Below are 22,739 nucleotides of genomic sequence, written 5' to 3' on the forward strand. Positions count from 1 at the left end.
GTGAGGAAGGTGGCTCTGGGTGAGTGCAGTGGCATTTCCACTGGATGCCTGCAGAGCGATGTAAAGGGAGATGGCGGAAATTGCACCATGGTGTCCGTGTATATATTGCTTTTGTTTGATTTCTGCAAAATTGAAGGGGGCATCATAAAATGTGCTCCCTCTCTGTCAAGTTGGAAGTGAAAGTTACTTAACCGGAATCCTTGAAGAATGGAAAATGCAATAAACCTTGGGAATTTAAGAATATATTTTCTATTCCAAAGAAAAACTCATGATTCCTTTCTACTAATAATTATGTCGTTTATTTCGATCTCCTTTCGCTTCGATTTGTGTTCGTTCGCTTAACAATTAACATAAAACGTAATTATATAAAAAATTAATAATATAAATCGATAAATTAGTAAATTCAATTGAACTAAAAACATTTGCTCTCTCTTTCATTTGAACATAACAACAATTTGCCTATGAAAATAACAATTTTTTTAGTTGAATCAAACGCACAAATCGTTTCGTTTCGTTTCGTTTCGTTTCACTTCGCTTCGCCTCCTTATGTTTCGTTTCGTCTCACATAAATAAATAAATAGACAAATAAATAGGCTTAGAACTAGAATAAATATGTCTTAAGCTTACGGCTTGCAATTAGCGTAATTCTCATTCAGACTCTACAAAAGTTAGGCACGCGTACTCAAAAAAACGGAGACTGCAACCGAAATTATTTGAATCTCGCTCTTTTGCCGGGGAATCCCCGGCTTATTTCGCTGCAGTTGATATATAATTATGCTAATGGAATGATGGTAGCCTGGATGGAGGAGGGGTTGCTTGCGGCTGAGGATTGCTGGATTGCGGGTTGCGGGTTGAGCCAACTTCTCGCGCTTCTGTCCACGACTCTTACAACTCTACGTTCTATTTACACTTGTTGCTTCCTGCTCCGGCCAGCCAGTCTCCAGGAGACGGAGGAGGACGGGCTGGAGGAGACCAACATCTTATTTCACTCCCGTTATGCTGCGCAGCCAGGGCTTGTAGAAGGTGGTCCGCATGTACACACCCGGCAGATACGGCGCCGCGCACTTGATGCCGTGGGATACGGTTCCGGCCAACTCGTAGCGCCCATCGGGACGCTGCAGCACCAGGGGGCCGCCACTGTCACCCTGGGGGAATTTTAAAGAAGAAGGATTAAATATACTTTCTGTTCGTTATTAGAGGCTAATGTTCTTACCTCGCAGGAGTCCTTCTGGCCATTGGCATAGCCTGCGCACAGGAAGGAGGTGAGAATCTTCTTGTTATGGCCTGCAGTGTGGAACATCTCCTGGCAGACACTGTTCTCGATAATCGGCACCTAATCAGAGGATGCCTTGGATTAGCTCATCTTTCCCAGGGAAATTAATGTCTGATGGCTGCTTACCTGAACCTCTTGGAGCACTGAGGGCACTCCGCCGCCGTACTTGAGGCGTCCCCAGCCGGTGACGGTGGCCATGCGACCCGTAAAGTCCGCCAAGTCGTTGGGCATGCAAATGGGCACTTGGGAAGAGACAAGGGAAATATATAGAAATTAGTGACTGAACTAACTACTAGATATTATTTATTATTTATATTCTTAAATCCCCATCTTAAGATTTATAGTTCTTTCTCAGACTCCCAAACTCACCTATATGGGTATCAAATTGCACTGGACTGTCCAACTCCAGCAGGGCCAGATCGTTCTCAAATGTGGCCGGATCGTATTGCCGGTGGACTATGACACGCTTCACGTTCTTGGTCACGGATCGCTTGCTCTCCAGATCACCGGAGATGTCGAACTCACCCATCACGGCCACTAGAGAGGCCAGAAAACTGTGGACACCAGAATGAGTTTAGAGATTAGAGACCATACAGCACATGGTTATGACTTGTCTTACCCTGGCTGACAATGGGCAGCTGTGATGACATAGCGGCTGGTGATGAGGACGCCGCCGCACTTGTTCTTGGTGAACAGGCCCAGCCAGGTGGACTCCCGGACGAGCACCTGCCAGGGAAAGGCGCCGAAGGTGGAGCCCTTGCCGCCGACGATGCGGCCCGACTTGACATGGGGCCGCACACCGCACTCTGTTGATGGGAGTGAAATGCGAGGTTAGGAGTGGGGAGTGTTCGAGAGTCGAGTTTGATAAGAGTCGGGGAAGCATGGAGCGGTTGGGGGGACAACTACACGGATGGGGAGGGTGGGAGTGGCTGGAACTAGGACAGGGTGGGGGCCACTAGAGCTAGGAGGGGATTCTAGGGTTCTAAGTGGATTTCTTCTTCTGGTTTCGCCTCTTGTGCTTGCGACGAGCTAGATTCGGGATTCAATCGTAAATGCAGGGTTGGAGGGATGGAGGAAGCGTTTGGTTAAATGCATGATTAGCGATTAGGTGGGAGCAGGTGAAGGGCAGGTGAGAGAACAAGAAATAGAGAGAGAAAGACAGTTGTTTCGGGTCCATGCTAGTCCATGCTACGTTCATACTTACGGATCTTGCGCCCATTGCTGCCGCCGTACGAGCTCAGAGTAGCGCCCTGGTCGATCTCGTTGTCGCTGGGATTTGGGTTCACATCCTCTTCGTCCTCCTCATCCACGATTTCATCGTCCGCGGGCCGAGCCGAGCTCACCGTGGTGGTCTTTATGGTGCTGCTAACCCTGCGGGTTGGCTTCTTAGTCGCCGGTTTCCTTGTGGTGACAGCGGTGGCCACAGTGGTGCGTCGGTTCACTGGCTTCTTGGTGGTGGTGCTTGTCGCGGAGGTCTTCTTGTTGGGAGCCTTGGTGGAAACCCGAGTCACTGGTTTCTTGGTTGTAACCTTAGGTCTGGCGGTGCTGGCCACTCTCACGGGCTTACGCGTGGTCACCCGCGAGGGCTTGGCTCCCGCTCCCGCCTGGTAGGTGGCCACCGTCTTGTTGCTTCCCGGCTCCTCGATCATGTCGGCCAAGGCCTCGAAGTTACCCTGCAGCGAGGCTACCAGCTTGTGGACCAGCGTGTGCATCTTGTCCTTCAGCACTACGTCTTCGACAAAGGCGGGCGTGGAGAGCTCCAGGTCACTGGTCACCGCACTGGAGGCGGCCGACATGTTCAGATTCGGGTTCCTCACCGGCGGGAAGTTGACAAAGTCGTTGGGCGATGTGTACGTCTCCTCCATCACGTTCTGTCCAACCTTTTCGCCCGGAACCGAGAAGGCGGGGTACGAGGGCGTGGGTCCGAAGTAGCCAGGGAACGCCGGCTTGTCGTCGGAGGGCACGGCGTAGATGGCCTCGGTGGTGGATTGGGTGAAAGCCACGTGCATGGGACTGCTGCCAAAGTAGCCGGGATCCTCAAAGTCATTGGAGCTCACTCCCTGTGCTCCGGGTCTGCCGGTCACATAGGCGCCCGTGCTGGAGGCCAGCTTGTTGTTGTTGTTCTCATCGCTCAGCGAGCTGTAGGTGACCAGATTGATGGCCGTGGGCTTGGGTGTGATGAGAACCGTGGGTCTCGGAGGCTTGGGGGTTCCCTGGGTTATCTGAACGAAGCCGGGCTTCTTGTGACCGCCATAGCTGCTGCTGATCGTGGGCCTATGAGCGTAGATTGGCGTCGAGGCAGTGGCCACCAGTGGGGGCTGGTAGTTTCCGGGCGTGGACCCCACAATGTTTTCTGCCGTGCTCTGGATGAAGGCGTCCAGCTTGTCGTCGGCCATGAAAAGTGGCGGCACATTGTCGTAGTGGTAGTCAACGGTGGCCGGGGGACGTGGCGTACTCGGTCCCGTCACGTAGCTGGTGGATATGGGCTTGGACGTTGAGGGCTTCCTGCCTGGCGAGCTGGCCACGTTCTCCTCGTTGTAGTTCAGAGATGGCACTGGAGCAGGCTGATCGTAGCTCGAAGATGGGGCCGAGGGCTGGTCATACTGACTTCCGGGGGCATCTGGTTTATCGTAGTTGAGAGATGGAGCCAGAGCCGCTGCTGCGGTGGTCTGTTCGTATCCTCCGCTGGCTGGCCTGGGGTAGCCGGTCTGCTCCTGCTCCTTGTGGTGATTGCTGGCCGCCGGCTTCTTGATCTGAATGTGCGTGATGGGCGACTCGGACGCATCTCCGCCGTAGCCATTGGACACAGGCCTCCTGGTGCTGTGCTCGCTGACCTTCTCCTGGTTGTAGGTGGCGCTGGGCTGTGGCTTCTTCTTAGTGTTCTCGCCGCCAAGGGGTCTCTTCACCGCCGGTCGCTTGGTACTTGGCTTGGGTCGCGGTCTAGGGGCGGCTGTCACTAGGACGGGACGCTCTGAGGAGGCATCCTCCTGCGCTGCATCGTACTGGGGACGCTGAGGTGCCGGCGGAGCTGCCGTAGGTGACGACACATAGCCGGGGGTCGTCTCTGATGGCTGGTATCCACTGGAGGACTCGTCGTACTGCTCCTGCACCTTCGTGGTGTGCGAGGATACGGATACCTCGGCGGGCAGCTGAGCCTGGTAGTCACCGCCTCCCGGCTGGGGGCTGTAGTGCTGCATGGTCACCATGCCGATGTAGGAGGCCACTGGACGATTCTGCTTGTTGACATTGGTGGTGGGACGCACATAGGTCGGCACCGGCTGTGGCTGCTCCGTCTGCTGGACGGTGGAGAGTTTCTGGTAGGTGGACTCGGTGCTGGCCTCGTAGGAGTCGCTGCTGCCGCTGACTTGGGCGTTGCCATAGCCGGCTGCAGTGGCTGGCAGATTCTCCTCCTCCTCCATGTAGGACATGTCCACCGGGTAGGCAATGCCCATTACGGGCATCTTGTTGAACTGCGAGGTCTGTGGAGCAGCGGGTGCCACTGCATCGTGATAGCCATTGGCTGGCATTGTGTGATCCTCCAGAACGGCGGACACATCCTCTCCATAGCCAGGACGAGCGGTGGGCATCTCTGCGGACTGACTGGCGGCCGCAGAGGCATCCTGCTCATCCGAAACCTTGTCGTACTGCGCCTCGTAGTTGGCCGTGGTGGTGTAGCCGTACTCCGGCTGCTGCTCCTGCTCCTGGACCTTTTCCGACTCACCGGCCTGGTAGAAGTTGGGAGGCTGAGTGGCAGGCTCACTGTGAACTGGGCTCACTCCCGGATATCCGTACGAAGGCGTCTGCTGACTCACCACGTTGTAGCTGGGGCCGTGGCTGGTGTTATTTAGCTGCAGGATGATCGACTCAATGGAGTCCACATGGGTGGTGATGGAGGAGACAGTGGTGGGATTGTTGGGACGCTTGCCACTGGTGCTCGAAGAGATGTAGCTCTGCTCCGCGGGATGTTGCTCCTTTGGCGGATCAGCATAGACAGGCTGAGGACCGTAGCCGGTGGAGAACTGCAGATCCTCCACGAGATCGGCATCTGCTCCCGGGTGCGTGATATCGCTGTGCGTGAACTCTCCTCCGTCTAAGATCAAGTGGTTGTGGTGATGGACATTGGTCGCCGCTGCTGGCTTGGGACTCGGCTTGGCTTGAGGCTTCTGCTGCTGGATGGGTCGCTTCATGCTCTCGGCCAGCTGTGGCACTGGCTTTGGCTTCGGCTTTGCGGTGGCCTTCTGAGTGGGCTTCGTTGTAGGCTTCGGCTTGGGCTTCTGAGTGGCTGCCGGAGTGGAGGAAACCTCCTCGAAGGAGCTGGACTCGGAGCTGGTCTGATCCTGCAGGCCGCTGGCTATCTTGGTGGGCACCTCGGTGGTAAAGACGATGTGATGGTCGTCGGCATGCTCCGGCGGCAAGGTGCTGAGCACCTGCATTACGAAGTCATCGTTCTGCGGCGGCGACGAAGGCGAGTTGATGGTCACGGAGTGCTTGTGCACATGGAAGTTCGGCGGCTGAACAGGATTGGCGGGCACCTTCTTCTCATCGGAGTTCTCGGCCGGCTGGGCAACTGCCTCCTGCTCGAACTCCAGACTGGCGGAGGAGGACTGCGAGTGAGTGGCCTCTGTGGAGGAGCTGCTGGAGTACGCAGGTTCATCCCGGACGGGTGGCTGTGCCTCCTGCTGTGGCTCCTCTCCCCCATAGGCACCGCTGGGCGGACTGATGCTACTGGTGCTGCCCAATTGCTGGTACACCTTGTCCAGATTCTGCTGGTCTTGATACACCTGCTCTTGCTCTTCGCTGAGGGATTGCTGCGACAGGGCTGCCTGGCCGTAGGAGCTCTCGAAGGAGGACTGAAGCGCAGCCGCCTGGTGGAGCTTCTGCTGTTGCTGGTGCTGCTGGAAATAGGCGTTCTGGGCTTCGTTGATCAGTGTGCTGGCCAGCTCGTGAGTGGGCGGGATCTGGCAGCAGGCACCGAACAGAAAGCCGTCCATGCAGGCGCCGACCACCTCGCCGCCGCGCTGGGCGCACTCGTGGTTGAACATGCAGATGGTGGGTCCATTGGCACGGGGATCAGAGCTGGGCAGCGTCTTGGTGGCCCGACAGTGCTTGGGGGTGATGCGGTAGCCGCCAAACAGCTTGCGTCCAGCTGAAAGGGAAAGAGAATGAACTCATTATAGAAAGATATTATAATTTTTTAGCTCCGTTGAAATGGAAGATTTAACTCAAAAATTAAACCGATTGCCATAGAGATTTGGCTTGGCGCCATCGTGAGGAATTACCCGTGGCCAAAGCTCAATTAAGATGCCATTCAGGCATCGCTTCTCCGCTCAACTGTACATGATTGAATTATAACTGGCGGGCGTAGTGAAAATGTGGGAAATTCCTTAAATGAAAGTGACAAAAGTGACTACAGATTGCCCTCTTCAGTGCTAATTGTGGCCAACAGCCTTGGGCAAACACCGCCAGCATCAGCATCCCCCCAGCATCTCAGAGTGTAAGGCATATAAACTCAATTAACGGTGCGACGCGGCAGCAATATTTTCCCTGTTCTGTGGCCAACCAAGCCAGCCGAAAGCCACTCTAAAACCGCCAAGTGAAAGTGGCGGCCCTGTGCCACAGCGCACAGCCACTTGCCGGGTCAGAGTTCATCTGCGGTGCCCAGGTGTGGGCAATGCACTCGAGAGCTTTTCCACCTCATTGGCCAAATGAGCAAGCACAGGGGAGCTTGGTTAAAGTTGGCTTCTTGACACCCTCTCTCTCTTTAATTTAACTTGGAAATTTGGGAAAAACTTGAGTTATTTTTCTGTTTCTATAACATTTTCAATATATCTTCAAATGTATTTTATATCTTAATTCCTGATCAGTTTAAAATCCCCGAAGAAGCGTATTCATAGGCCAGTGCAAGTAGCAGTGCTGTTGACATTTGGAATGAAATTGATTTTGACAGCAATTAAACCAAAAGTGGGAAAGCAGTGGCCGCCTTCTCTGACTGTGACGGGTTTATGTTGGCCAAATTAACACCTCGCACAGCCCCTCCAGTTGCTCCACTTGCTCCGCCGAATTGATGGCCCCAATCCGCATCGCGGACTATGTCAATGTTTGGTCGTGAAATTGGAACAGAACCCAATGCAAACACGCTGCGGCGAACTAGATTCTTGGATCGGAGGGGAGGCTTAGCGGCAATTAGTTCTCTGCTAATTAAATGAAAATCGGAAGGTAACGAAACCGAAATCGCAGGGAATGGCCCAGAGTCCAAGCCAGAGTCCAAGTCCGAGTCGTGTCTTGTGTCTTTTGGGCCAATTGAGAGTATGCCGGACACGTAGCGCCAGTGAAAGTAAAGTGGCCGAGAGTCGAGAGTCAAGTGCTTATTCGGGGCAAAAAGTAGTGCAGAAATGGCCATTAGAATAGCAGTCGAAATATCTTCATACATACATAATTGAGAAAAAGTGATAGTGTTTTTTTTCTCTTCCCCGTTTCTCTACTCGCTGTTTTCATTCATCTCGCTGAAAGCGATTTCGTTTTTTCTTGCCTTTTGTGCGGCGTCTACTAATAAAATAACAATAATTTTTCTTTGCAGCTTTATTATTTGCAGACATTTGGCGTTTTTTTACGATTAGACACTCAAGTGCTCTCAAGTATTCTTCCGCAAATCGTTAAAAGCCGAACGACGTGAGAAATGGCCGCCGGCGGAGGGAGTTACGTGGAAACAAAAGGTCTTCTCCTCGGCAAGCGGAGAAAGATCCGATTGAGAGAACTACCTACCAGAAGCTGGTAACCACAGCAGTAGTTGCTGGGAGCCAGCTCCACTCCAATCCCAGCCAGAGTCGCGGAGTTGCGGAGTCAATGAATTAATTACGGACCCGGGGCCGACTTAATGGAGTATGGCAGGCGGCGGCACGACCAGCCAGCGATAATTATGCAGTTTAACATAATTTATTTGATTTAGCCCGAGCAAATTGAATGTTGTATCTGGTACAACAACAGACACGATAGGGCCCGTGATTAGGCAGTTTGAAAGTTAACAGAAAAATAATAAACAATAAGGCCTAGACAGTGGAGCAGCTCAGTGACGATACATCGATACTTTATTTCCTTCAGTTTGTATTCCTAATTCTACTTAAGCTAAACGTTAAAGAGTAAAGAATAAAAGGAGTATTCCAGTAAGAAAATTCTCATTTTAATTAAACGTAAATATTTCATATATAATTCATTATTTGTTAATACAAAACAGTCTTTTTTGTTGAGATATATTTCATTTGGAGCTTGAAATGTTGAGATTCTCTTAGTATTGTTACAAACATTTCTTAATTGTTATTTAAGCAACAAAAAACAAAAGAAATACTAATAACAATCTCCTGGACAAAAGATATTATCAAACCGCTGGAATTTTCACTTGGAAAGGTTTATTTGCATGCGATTAGCATAAACTTTGTTTAGAGGAATATATTAACCAACAATAAATGTATTTTTCTATACAATAATAAATGCAACATTTTTTTAGTATGGGATTTATAATTTCAATAATTTCCTAGTAAGAAATCGTTATGAAATCAATTTCTACAGTTTACTTTTAAGATGTTCTACTGTAGCTGGAAACATTCCAAAAATGCCATGTTTAGATTGTTCAGCCAACACTTTTGACTACTATGAATGCCTGTCGTGGGCACGCCTCGATGCCAGGAGAGAAACGAGATGAAACCGGCGCAACCCACACCTGCCACATGTCACAAAGATATAGAAGACTGCGCGTGAGCCTGTCGGCTGATAACCGATTACGTTCTGCCCATACTCTGACCCTAATTGGCGGATCGAGAAATCCGATTCAGTGTGCAACGCCGGTAATCGGTGGCGACACGCATGCAAAATAGGTTACAGCATCGCAGCACCTGACTCTCCCAGCCATATCCCAGGCAGCGGAGAAGAAAAAACCTGAGTGCCGAACGAAAGTGTGTCAAACGCCTGAATAATTTCGCGCCGCTTTAAAACATTTTTTCGGTGTTTAATATAAGGGGGAAGACGACACAAAAAAAAAAAGATCAGAAGCGATGCGAACGGAGGAAGCAGCTGCAAAATGAGATAACAAGTTCGGCTGAGACCAAAACTCGGTGGCAATACCATTAATCAAGCCAGAAAATTGGCATTCTGTGGCATGCCCCGAACTTGGAGCATCAGAACCTCGAACCTCGATTTTGGGTAGTATGTCACATGGCCCTTGGGGCTCTCTGCATTCTACATATATACTTTGGCTATATATAATATGTATTTTGTTTTTTGGCCAGGCCAACGGAACAGTTATCGGCTGTGCTGCCGTCCGTGCAGTGAAATTTATGCGCACGGCCATGGAATGGAAATTAATTAAATCATGAGTATGAGCATGAGATGCTGGCCAAGATCGGGAGAAGACTGGCACAGAAGAGAGGCCGTTCGCTCGGCTCGGCTCTTCTCTGCTCTGCTCAGAGTTTTCGTAGAACTTGTTTTCTTGACAGAGCATTCGATGTGCCGGAGAGTCCGAAGAATGTAAACAAACGAGGCGCTTTAACGGTAAAATGGAAAATTATTATCGATCAATTAGCCCAAGACTGCAAAAAAAAAAAAAAAAACTTTCTTAGCCAGCTTCCTCTCCTACCAACATGCAACTCCACGTGTATCTCTGTGGGATCTGTGATCTTGGCCAGTTTTGCATTTAACGAATCTTGCTCTAATTGCGTTGTGAAAGTGATAAATATTCTTGGACTACATTTGCTCAAGTTATTAACCGATCTCTGGCAGTGTCAGCCAAGTGAAATCGAGCAGTACGATTGGGAGGAGTCGCCAAAAAACAGCAGAGAATATTAATTATGAAACTTTGATATCTAAATAAATAGTAAATAATATTTTAGAATTAAGCTGTCAACTTAAAACATCAAACTTTCTTTAAGAACTCAACTTCTCTCTTTCTAAAAGTATTAACCAAGCCACAAAATATTATTTTCCCAAGCTTTTCAGCCATTTCCCTGGAACAATTAATTAGAGAAACTCTGCCGTTCAATAGGATAGAAGAAAACAATTCCCAAACGATTTATTGACTGCAGAAATGCGGCATCTAATGGCCCAGCGGATACAGGGCGAAGAGGAAAAAATAACCAAATGTCACTTTTCATGGAATTAACATAAAAAATCGTTACATTCATCTCGGAGTTGGAGTTAATTTCACTTTTCCTAGACAAAGCCAAAGAAGAAAAACTGTTTACTTTTCATGAATCGCTTGATTTGGGCTACTAATTATGACCGTGGAGCAGCGACACAGCCAGCGAGAGTGCCGCAGATTGCAGTTTTACCGACTATTTTGTTTTTGCTCAGATTTACTTTTGTTTTACGATGGCTTTTTATTAATTTTAATGGGCTTTACGTGCGGCTGTGCGTCCGTGGAAATACTGCTGTTCGTACATCTCGCATCGCTTCTTTCTTGGTTCCGCGATGTCATCACGCAAAGAAGATTTCCCGCTTTGCGTGAGAGAAATGGAAAGTTTTGCTCGGCGGCTCTCGGGTCTTGACCTTTAGCGACTTGGGCAGCAAATATGCTATTTGGATATCAAATACCAGGGGGATCCCACTCTACATGGCCGGCGATCCGCAACGGAACGAGCATACCATCGCATCGCATCGCATCGCCATTAATCGCATTGTAATTGAATTGTTCAGGTATCAGCATCAGCATAAACATAACCCGCTGCACGCTCTACTACGCTCTCTGCGAATTGGACTGTTACGGTGCGCTATATAGCTATATAACTATATAGCCGGGCTGTGCGCCGGCTATAAGCGATTTGCACGCAAACTCCCGAGCTCCAGATGGCGTTGGGGCCCACCTTGAATTACATAAAATTGGATTTGAAAGTCGCAGTCGCGAGTTCAGCCGCTCCAGCGAGCGATCCAAATGCCCATCTACAATTTCCATCGATTTGCTCCGATCCGCTCCAGCTGGGCATCGGGTGTCGCTGTGGCGAATTGGGCACAGCATCCGAGTGCGACTGCGAGTACGAGTATCTTCCCACTGGCCACTGCTCAGTGCTTCCTCGTCCGCCGTCGCAGCGGTGTAAATTGTAACAGTGACCCAAATAAAATTGCGGCGACGACGACGACCGAAAAGACCGGTAAGCTAACAGTGAATGTGCAAGTGCCAGGCTGTCTGTCTCTCCACACACCACTTACACACCCAACTGGCACTGCTGTGTGTGTGTGTGTGTGAGTGTGCTCCCAGGTGGAGGTATGAATTTTACGCATGCAATTCTAATGGAAGCCGTAATTTTCTACTGGCCAAACCAGAACCAAATCACAAGGCAGCCGATATCAGAGATGAGCTAGTTACAAGTTCTAAAATATAACTTAAAATCAAATAATAAAATTAATGAAAATTATAAGTAATAATTTATATTTGTTATATATATTTTCATTTATCTTTAAAGGATGCTAAATTTAAGTAACCAAGCATTTAACTTGTAATGGTCTTGTAATCTTTATAATGTTGCGGTTTGGTGTTGGTATAACTCATTAGCCAATTTGTTTGTTCAACCAAGTGGCCAAATGCGGTCAGTTAAAAGGTATTAACTACAAAATGCGTTGTGCTTTGTACCACAAAATAATTTACATAATATATTTAGTAAATATTATTTACTTCAATTTCAAGAACTGCTCACGTGCCCACCTCTGGAAAATGTGCTTTTGAATCGCTTTGCTGCCCGTAATAAGAAAGGTAATCACACGGTGTCAACCACGAGTCCAGCTCACCTGGAACAGGTTCGGCCAGGTATGTTAGCTGCTCCCCACCCCGAGACATTGGGCAAGAAGCCGCGGAAGACTTGCCACCCAGAAAAGAGTGGTAGTACCATTTTGGCCATCGTTTAGAGGCGGTTTCATTCGCCGCCGCTTATTGTTTTCATTACAATTATTATTCTTTCGGTGGACGGTCACTTTTTGCCAGGTCATGATGCTCCACAATGCTCATGGAGGCCAAACAATGGGTGGCTCGCCGCCCGGGAAACATTCAATTTGGTGAAAATTCCGCACAATGGGACATTTGTTATTGAACACTCGGTTCGGCGGTGACAAAAGATTTGCGACAATGATAAATCAAATGAAGTTGCACACAAAATGGAAACGTTTTGCCAACAAATTTGCTGCTGAAAATCACATCAAATGCGACGAAGAGCTGCTGTTAAAAAATAAATAAAAACGCGGCATGAATGAGCAGTGAAAGTTGTCTTGCTTGGCCGCAATAAATGACATCATTTTTGGCAATAGCCTCAATTCCAATTCAGATTCCAATTCCGATCCAGATCCCGATCCCCATCAATACCCGAATCGCAATGAGGCTGCAATGTCTGCGGAAACTGCCGCAAAGTGAGGATTTTATGGATGCCGGCCGAGAGTTTAATGCGTTTTGGTTGATTTCCATGCGAAAACAAAGGCCCCAAGAATGTGTTTTGTCATGCAGCGGAAGCTCGACAGCTCACCAGCTCATCGCGGAGAATTTCACTTTCACCGCCAAACATGTCAAAACAAATTCGAAGTTTGCCGTGTATTTCCTGTTAGACGACGCGCATCCCATAACGCCGCACAGATCTTTCTTTCCCAGCGAAGCAGTGGCATTGGTTCACTTCGAGTGTTGAGTGTTGACAGGCCGATAATTTGTAACTGCTCCGGTGTCGATATAAGGCAGTGGCACTTGAAACACCGATGCCGATGAGCCTAAACGATAAGCCAACCGGCAACAAATGGGTGCGAGTACCACGACCAAGTCTTTCCAATTGAGTAGCTACTGTTTCCACCTCCATTCACATGCACTCGGGTACAGTGGAGTCTAGGGAGGAAGAATCAAGATTTGTTGTATTTTGAACTAAATTGAAAACTGAACTAAGACTACTCTTTTATTAAATTATAAAAATCAAATCTATATAATTTATTCTAAACTTGAATTGACTAATCAAAAGCTTGTTTTAAACTTCATTTATAAGATTAATATTAGTTAAAATTCAACAAAATATAAGAATAGACAATTTTTTAGATCTCTTAAAACTTGTTTATATTTATTTCAATTTTAAGAACCTATGTTTCCTACAAGAAATAATTATAAACGTTGTTTCTCAAGTCACAGTAATTATTTAGCATCTGAAATTATTACAATCTTAGCTGGAATATTTAAACAATAAGATACATGTATAAATTGTATATTGTTGTAGAAAACTATGTAAAACTATTGTAATTTTCTGGCTACCCTAATTTTAAATTAAACAAGCAACTTCGGAAAGGCGAAGTTTGTATACTCTTACAATTTGTAATTCGATTAGGAGGCAAGTATAACCTCTTGGAAAATCAAGATAATATATTATCTTTTACTGTCTTTCAAGCTTTTGACTAAGTTTATATATCTAACAAGAGCTATAGAATCCCCACTGTAGTTTCGCTCGGTTGCTCGGGTGTTAGGGAGTGCAATCCATACTTGGACGAGGTGAAATGCTCTGCCGGCACTCGATGTTCATGATCTGTCACAGTTTTAATGCGATTGCGTTAAGTTTATGAAGTGTAAAATGGCTGTGGGAAAATCGCAGCGGCCCTCTCGCGGGCCCAGAAGAAAGTCAAATGTCGCTTTCACATTAATTGCATGTCGCTGGCTTCGAGGGGGGGACAGAAACGAACGAAAAATACGAGTATGTGGGGAATTATGGAATTCGTAATTTGCATAAACTGAGAATTTCGAGTGTGAGCGTATAGAGTGTGTGTCTGTTAACGGTACGACAATTAGCCAAACGAGAAGAAAAGAGTTATGAATTGATTTTTAAGTAGCTAACTGGCGGGCAGGCAGCATCGGCCGGGAGCGATCCGGAGATGTGGAGCAACAATTGAGCGGCGGGCAGCGGTAAAAACGTGATCTTGAAATTACATCGCTGTCGAACATCGAACACTGTCCATCCATCAGCAGTGACTTTGGCCCCCAGTCTCGGCCTCAGTCTGTGTCTCGGCCCCAGCCTCCTCTCAAATTACCGCAAAGACAAGTGCAAGAGCAGCAGCCGCCGAGTGTTGGCCATGGCTAAAACCACAACTGCAAGCGACGAGCCAACGACTGACAGCGACAGCGACAGCGACAGAAAGCCGCAAACTGGCACACGCTTCCATCAGAATCGTTGCGGTTTCTTGGGCTGGCCAAGACATTTTCATTTCGCACACGCGCTTTTCCTGAACTGAACTGAAATGAACTGAACTGCTTTCCTGGTTTTCTTTCTGTTCAAACAGCGGCTGAATAGAAATTGAAAATTGTTTTACGTGTTTCGTACTAATGATCAGGTGTGTATATACACGATGATTGGCATTTGCCGACTTCCACCTCGCTGACGCAGCACAGTTCTGCGATAGCCGCCGACTGGCAAACGGAAGTATTGATTTTCTTTTCCTAGGTTTTTCCAAACCTATTTTTTCAAAGGGTACAGGCACTGGCAGGTAGCGGCCGAAGAAATGGGGGAAATGTTGGGAAAATCAAAGCGGAGAAAAGCAAATGGAGCCAAGAGAAGTTTGTTTAATTATGGGATTCAATTTACTGCGTTTAAACAATTTAAAGAATACATTTATGTAAATTTCACTGTGTTAGTTTTATTCTAAAATTAATTACTAACTCATTTTGAAATTATAGAAATTCAGAAGAAAGTGAGCATTTAAAAGGCCACAAATCTTAAGTTCCCTTTCATTTCGTTTTCAAGGGTACAACCAACTTCGAAGACTCCTCTTATTGATTTAATAAAAAGTGTTTATCGAAGGACTTCTGCAAGCTGAAGACAGGCTGTTTTTGCAGCGTAAGCTGTACAAACAAAAGATTCACTTTATGGCAGATGAGAGCTCACTTTTTGAACTTGAAAAAAGCACTGATTGCATACGCTTTCAGACTCTTTGCTTAACGACATGCTTATGGGTGTTTTCACCAATTTTACGATGTTAGAAGAAATGAAAATGCTATGTGAGAAATTTCACATATCGAAATAAAGAAAAAACCCTAACAGATTTCCTTTGTTCAGCGTGAATCTCTAATGTGGCTACAAATTGTGCTGTCGATTATCACAAATGGTTTATTTTCCCTCTAACCGATTGTGTGTGCGGCTTTTTTTTATGGAGTTGGCACCTCGGGGTGAACTAAATCTATATTGAATGAGGGAAGGGGAGGATGTGTGCTAATAACCAGGTACTCCAGATATTTGTTTCACTTTTTAAGCCAAAGCCAGAGCCAGGTGACCTCGTGCCAACGAGAGGCTGCCGCCAGTCGTAAAAACTGTCACAAGGAAAGTCGCAATGGCCAAGTAAGTCTGCACATCGAGAGGGTCTTTTGTGGCTGCTTTGTGGCCGTAATGTAGCATAAAACGAACCAAATAATTGCCAGGTGCGTGGAGTGTGGAAAGTCACTCACACACTCAGCCAGCGTCGCTAAAGAGTTTTCTGTGCCAGAGTTTTTCTGATTCATTTATTGACACAAAGGCATAGTTTGTGTCTTAAGCATTTATTTTTTTTGCCTTGCGCATTGTCAACTTGGCCATTGAGTGAAAGCCCCCCCCAATGGATGGGCCAAATCCAAAAGTGAGGCAGCAAAAGCCACTGACACGATTCGATTTGCAGCAGCAGCAGCGGCCGCGACATGAGCTTGCAATTTGGCAAATTGATTTTCTTTGCCATAATTCTACATTTATATTGTCTGTGCTAAACTTTCTTCTTTCAACGGTGCTGTGCCGAGCCTTTCATCGACTCAATGAGGTAAATTGTCTGTCACTTACCGCCATTCGTTTCAATTGATCTAAATCCACTTGTTGTCGGCACAACTGATGCGACTATTATTATTAAACTTGTTAAAGCGATGGAAAGTAGTTGTGGTTTTGTTGCTGTTCTCGTCGCTCTTGCTGTTCTCGTTATCGCCGTCGTTGTTTCTGGCTCTGTGCAGCGGGACAAGTCCGCCGTTGAGGCCGGCGTAACCCACTTAAACATGTTTGGCGTTTTGGCTGGACACTTGTGCGGGGAGTTCTTGTTATTATTTTTTGGCCTAGACCGTCTGGCAGCAGAAGCGAGCCCCGAGCCCTGCGCGAGATTTCGAAATCGGCGGAAGCGAGTGTGCGAAAAAAGACACACAGGCACAGACGGCAGCAGCAGTGTTGTAATGTCGTTGCGCGCGCTCCCAAAACGAAAGACTTAGGCGACGAACGCGAGGCGTCCAGGCGGCAAAGTGAGTTGTCACTGATTCCCGATTCTGATTTCGATTCCGATTTAATTGCGGCCACCGCACTTTCTTTGGTCAGCCGCGAATTTACAGTTGCTGGCACCGAATAAACAACACTAACACACTGCACCACATCTATATAGTATCTCGTAGCTGTATCTTGTATCTTGTATCTGGTAGCTGGTATCTGGTATCTGGCAGCTGATTCACGGTTCCCTCGACCATGCGTCCGGTCAACTGTTCAGCTGAACGCTCCGCGTGTGTCTGACTGCCTGATTGCGAGCTTGGCTCGAACGGCGGCCAAGATAACGGACCTTCGCCACTTTTGTGTGGAAAACTTTCACTTTAACTCAGCCGGAGAGAGCACCGAGTGGCGAGCGGAAAGCGGAGAGAGCTCGAGCTCCCGAGCCAGGCCAGAAGAGAGCTATCGCAGAGAGTGCGGCGGTACGTGAGAGTATTTCTTTTAGGCGTCGCTTAAATGGTAAACATTTCTAATTCGGCGTCGGCTTCTTCAGCTGCTGATGCTTCTGTAGCGATTCCTGTTTTCTTCCGCAGCCTGCTTTCTTTCGCTGGGCTCTGTCTCCCTCTCTCTCTCTCTGTAGTGGCTCTCTCGGCGTCCGCACGCGTGCGCGTTTGAAACTAAACTGAAGCGGCTAACAGCGCGGCTTGGTGGTTAAGAGTGATCTTGGCGGGTTCTGTTGGCCGCCTGCAACCGCCAACCGTCGCACAGTAGCGCCTCTCGAACAAAAGCCGTTGCAGAAGTAGGAAAAGTCATGATAGCACCGTTTTATCAGTTTTACATATCCGACAGAGAATTTTCCAAGGATTCCGAATCTTTAATCAAAATAATTTTTGGATTTTTTTTTGTGGAAGATATGGGCATTCAAAGTTTAACTTTTTTCGATTTAAATATCATACAAAATAATTGGTAAATTTTTCGCTTACAGGTAATATAACACAACAACTATTTAACATAAGCAATGTTCATGGTTTTTGCTTTAAATGACAGTTACATTTATAAACTCTTATCCAAATTAAAAAAGGGTAGTTTTGTTTGGGCTTGTACAGGTAAATTGCTAAGTGCCAGGTGTCCATTATTTTCACATTTTTCTGGCTAAAATAGTCTATAAAATCCAAGGCTAGACAGAGCCGGATACTACACTATGACTATTCACTGCGTGTATTTTTCCTGAACCAGAATCAATTTACATCGGGTGCGTCAAACTGAGGCTCTAGAAATGCGATGCAAAAAACCAAACAAACCAAAACAACTCAGGGTACAATATACCGGAATATTCAAAAAAATATTGCATTTCTGCGGCATTTAAAGTCACAAAAAGATATAAAATCAAATTATTATAGCCCAGAAATGCTTAGTCTATTAGAAATTACCCAAATATAGGCCTATTTTTAGTAATAAGTAGTCAAAATGACCCCAATTCATACATTTTACAACAATTACCTGTCAAATGTCTTTTAAAATATGCAATTATCTTATTTGCTTCAAAAGCTATGATTTTTGCAACGTAAAATGAGAAAAGGAGATACTGTGCATCGTTGGCGTAAGCCGAGGAGACGGAAATGGAGCTCGAGATGAAGCTGGTTAAGCAGATACCAACTGTATTTACTAAGACGATCTAGGTGAATTCTACTAATCACTAAACTTTAATTACTTAGCCTGATTATTCTCGGCAATTTAAATATAAAATATCAAATACAAGAGGACATCATTAAGTGATTAAATATCATATAAAGTTAAAAGAATGTTGTTAGAGTGGTGTTATTATATTTACTGCAAGAACATTACATTACTATTTTTAGTAGGGTTTATAAAACAAGATTTTGCCACTTATTACGTTTTCAAACTTATACCTTGGATTGAAATCAATCAGACTCAAGTAAGAGTCACTAAAAAACTTAATCCCCCAATATAGCTTGTCCTTATTTTAGATCTATATCTTAATAAATAATGTCTTCTTAATATGAGGATGTGAATCCAAAAATATCTTGTAAATTCGCTAATTAGTTTCTTTTATATAGTAAATACATATACCCAAGTAAAAAAGACTGCTTAAGAGAGGTCATTCCTCCCGCGAGCCTGGCAATTTGTGGCTCTGAAAACACCGGCAAAAGTGGGCACCTAATAACGGTCATCTGTGGACGGCCGCATCGTCCACATGTGGCATCCAGCGACCATCGGCGGCGAGGAGGTGCCACCTGCCGATTGGCACTTCCTTGACCCAAATTTCACTGGAAAATCCGGCGGCGCCAGCGGTGTGTTATTGTTTTGCTTTCTTGGCTAACCTGTGGGCTTGGCTCCGCCTGGCCCCGGTCGGCATTATAATGTCGAGTCGCGGGGGTAAACGCCTGACCAGGCTGGCACTTGTGGCTGCCCAAGCGTGGACTCCGCTCGCTCCACCACCGCCATCACGATCTTTTTGTAGAATTTCACTTTCGTTATTGTTGTCGCAGTTTGCCTTTTTTGTTTTTAGTTTCTTATTTTTTTCGTTGGTTTGTCCACTTAATGATTTTCTGTTCACTTTTTCTGTGCATTTCTCGGGCTCACTCGTATTTGTTTTTTGTATTTATTTTCCCGTGGTCAGCAGCAGCGAAATGGAAAACGCCGCAAGAGACGCCGCGGTGTCCAACTGATTGGGCATGCCGGGCACGTGGGTGGTGCGGTGGTCACAGCCTGGCCAGAACCAGTCGCCGCTGGAGCTGATGGCTTTCTCATTGAGCGGGTGATTCATTAGATGCGGTATTACGACACCGGAGAGCCACGAATGAGGCGAATTATGAACGATTTTAAACGATTTTAGCATAATCAACGGTATGATATCTAAGACAAAGACCCCTGACTTTCTCTCCGTCTCCAGTCTGCAGTCTTCATCGTCCCGGACAATGGCGAGCTCGCCCAAGAAGGTGCCAAAATAAAGCGATAACCCAAGCTCGAAGCGAACTCCAAGCAAATGGCAAACGGGGCGAACCCAGCGATCCGCACGCCAAATGATGAAATATTCGAGGCCATTCTTCGAACGCATCTGTTTAAGATGCCGCCGCCAAATTGACCAGCGAATGGATAATGGCTGATATTGGGTTACACAACCGCTACAAGGGAGTTGGCAAAAAATGGGGATTGTAAATCAAATGAGCTGCAATAAATCTAACGAGCTACACGGCAAGAACTTGACTTTATAAAAGGTTTCAAAGCTTTTACTTGAATAAAAAGAGTGAATTTTGATTGATAAGTTTCAGGTTTTAATTTTAATTGTTTTTATAATCATAGATATTATAGATCAGCATCAACAGCCAGTTTATCTAGATACATGTTTGCTAGAACAAATGAAAATTTACATGCAATATGCTTATTTGTTACCTTAATAAAAACTAACTTGGAAAATATTAATACATTTTTGGCTTACTTAAGACCTCCAACAGCAAGGGTATACAAATTTCGGCATCCCTATATTTCCACCCTTGTTAAAAGGGTCTACCAATATGAAACAATATTTTCCAGGGAAACAAAAGATTTTAAATAGAACACATACTTTGAACTTCAAACTAGAAATTCAGTGGCAAACTTAGAATAGTGTTAGTATAGTTTTGTAGTATGTCTTTTACAGCTTTTTTAATTTGTATATAAAACCTACATAAAGAAAAGCAAAACCAATGCTGCAATACTAACCAATAAGAACTTATCTCATTGTTTTTAAGAAATGTAGGTAATTATACAAAAAACAAACAAAAATCTAATTAACATAATTTGAAATTTAAAAATAAATATTAAACCTGTCGTATAATTTTTCCAAGTGTGTCATCCATAATTGCAATGCTCACTTGACTTGGGTTTTGCATATCTTCGACTGCTGCTGCTGGTGATGCTGGTGATGCTGCTACTGATGAGCCGTCAAAATTTCTATTTCACAGCTGGCCAAATAATTTGCAAACTAAGCAGCCATATCGACAGGGGGCTGGGCGATCGATGAAAACATCAAATCAGCATAATGATCGCCGAGTGAGCTCAGCTGAGTGAGCGACAAGTGTGAGAAATTCAATTTCGAAGACGGGTCCAGAAAGTGAAGGTTCGATTCGATTTTGGCCAACAACCGAGTGTTCGATTATCGGGGATGTTTCCATGTCGACGCCTACCAAATTGCCAATTTGTGGGTCCGTATGTTCGCTGCCGCTCTTGGGGCTAACAGTTTTTTAACTGGCATTAATTCGCTTTCAAACGAAATCGAAAGCCATCAAGTTCATAAAGGCGGCCTGTTGTGCTCGGCCCAGTCAATGGTCAATGGTCTCCACTCAGTCTGGGAGTCGTTGTTTGGACTAAGGCCCAATTAATCAAAAATGAGGCGTCGACATGAATTTTGATTTATTGCCCTGGCAAAATCGAACCAAAAACTCCATCATTAACGCATCTTTGAGCAGGCACTAACCAGCAGCACTTTCCTTTTCGCGGCTCCCAAAAGGGTTGCCGGGTTCAGTAGCCCATCGATTTTGGTGGGATCTGTGACTAATTGAAAAGGCAATAATTTCACTTTTAGCAAGTTGCGAGCCGTGTTTACCAACCCCACTAAAGTCAAACAAGCCGGGGCCAGAAAAGAAACTTCGCTTCGGTTCGGTTCGGCATAATAAATGAAAGTGAGTACCGACCCAACAGCAGCAGCAGCAAGTACAAATGACATACAGACAATCATTGTTAGGCTAATGTATGACACGTTTGCCAACAGATCCTCCGGCTAACTAAACGAAGGTTTCTTTTCCAACAGCGACAACCAAAAGTAAACAAAATAGACAACAAATCACGCATACGCCACCGGTGACAACTTGCGCTTTCAATTACCGCGCGAGCCCGTGTCAACGGCCGCCGTGAAAAAGGGTCTCTAGGGGGTACACCTATGATTTAATTTCGGTTTCTTTTCGCACACTTTTAATTACGCAAATGTTATTCAATAAGCCAGTAAACGCGTCGGTCCTCCGGTGGCGATTAGAGAAATGGGCGAAACTTTTTGGCGAGCTCGGCTTGCGGCTAGTTGGAGTTTCTTGACTATATTGAAAGGTTGGTAACTTGTTATGATTATTACCAAGAAAATAAATTCAACTTTAAGTAAAAGCTTAAGAAAATAGCTTTGAAAAGAACTCACCCTCACTTCATTGCAGGAGCTTATATTATCGGAAATATATACATCATTTTAAAAATAAATTCCGTTTGATGGATATTCCAGATGAAGGGATCTTGTGTTAATCCTAGAGGTTTTCAAATAGAAAATAAATTAAAGAATTAATGTAAAGTATCATCACTCAAAATAAATCTAAAATTTCATTTTACACTAATTAAGATAGTCCTCAAAAAATCAATATTAATTAACAATTGAAAAATTTACCAATTTAATTTCATAAAACACGCCTTGTTTTGGCTTACAAAAACCAAAATAAACATAATATTAGTACCTACAATTTATAAAATAAAAGAGCATCTACTGGCAGCTCTGCAAATATTTTCTTTACCCATTTCTTTTGGACGGGGCTTTGTTGGTGGTCGATTTGGCCAGCCATGGAGGCCAGCCAGGGCTCCAAGCTAATTGCACTATTATTTCATTTTGATGCCATTTTAATTTAATTCCATTTGCGCAACGACTTTCGTCTTCATTAGGCGCGTTTTTCTGCACATTGTTTGCTCGGACGCTCTCCATAAAAATTTTGCACCTTTCACAGAATCCATTTGACTTCCGTCACCGTTTTTTTCCAAAGCTCGCCAGCTATGCTATGTGTGTGTTTTCTTTTCTTACTTTTTATTTAGTTATTTATTTGGTTGGTAATCAAGGTTTGATTGTGTGGCCGTTTAATTGGCGAAAATTAAAAAGGGAAAACGGTTTTACATCGCACACGTTTGTGTGTGGGCGTCCACCGCGGCTAATGCAATTAATTAGAAAGCGAAACTAAAAAATTCATTTAGATTATGCGAGGGGGGGAAATTTATAATTTTTAACTGATAAATGTTTGGCCGAACATAAAAATATATTTTTTACAATTGCCTTCACTTTTTGATGTCCAAAGGGCAAAGGCCAGAAAAAGGCATACATTTTTCGAAAGGGAAGCCTCGCCGGCCCGGGGCCATGGGTAAATGATTTACTTTGACTGCCGGTGAAATGGAGAAGTCTTTGGCTTCAAAGGTGGGAGAGAAAAGTTTCCCCGGACGGAGTTTAACGAGACCCAAAATCGCAATGCTCTCCCGGC

At 45.7% G+C, this 22,739-nt stretch overlaps 1 protein-coding gene across 3 annotated transcripts; it reads right to left on the reverse strand.

Moving 5' to 3' along the window:
• Positions 1–767: 767 nt before the first annotated feature.
• Positions 768–16,741, reverse strand: flz (transmembrane serine protease filzig). 3 transcript variants are annotated; one of them, XM_017172091.3, is made up of 7 exons: positions 16,063–16,741; positions 2,478–6,419; positions 1,893–2,079; positions 1,643–1,827; positions 1,400–1,515; positions 1,214–1,333; positions 768–1,145 (listed from the first exon to the last, which is right to left on the reverse strand). In XM_017172091.3, the coding sequence occupies exons 1-7, from the start codon at positions 16,268–16,270 to the stop codon at positions 981–983; spliced, it is 4,923 nt and encodes a 1,640-aa protein (XP_017027580.1). In that variant the 5' UTR covers positions 16,271–16,741; the 3' UTR covers positions 768–980. The 3 variants fall into 3 exon arrangements, with proteins under 3 accessions (XP_017027580.1, XP_017027581.1, XP_070140689.1); XM_017172092.2 differs by lacking the exons at positions 768–1,145; positions 1,214–1,333; positions 1,400–1,515; positions 1,643–1,827; positions 1,893–2,079 and adding an exon at positions 2,120–2,302; XM_070284588.1 differs by lacking the exons at positions 768–1,145; positions 1,214–1,333; positions 1,400–1,515; positions 1,643–1,827; positions 1,893–2,079 and adding an exon at positions 2,120–2,302 and having other exon boundaries at positions 2,474–6,419.
• Between the last annotated feature and the right edge of the window lie 5,998 nt (positions 16,742–22,739).

The sequence above is a fragment of the Drosophila kikkawai genome, chromosome 2R, assembly GCF_030179895.1.
Source record: "Drosophila kikkawai strain 14028-0561.14 chromosome 2R, DkikHiC1v2, whole genome shotgun sequence".
NCBI lineage: Eukaryota > Metazoa > Arthropoda > Insecta > Diptera > Drosophilidae > Drosophila > Drosophila kikkawai.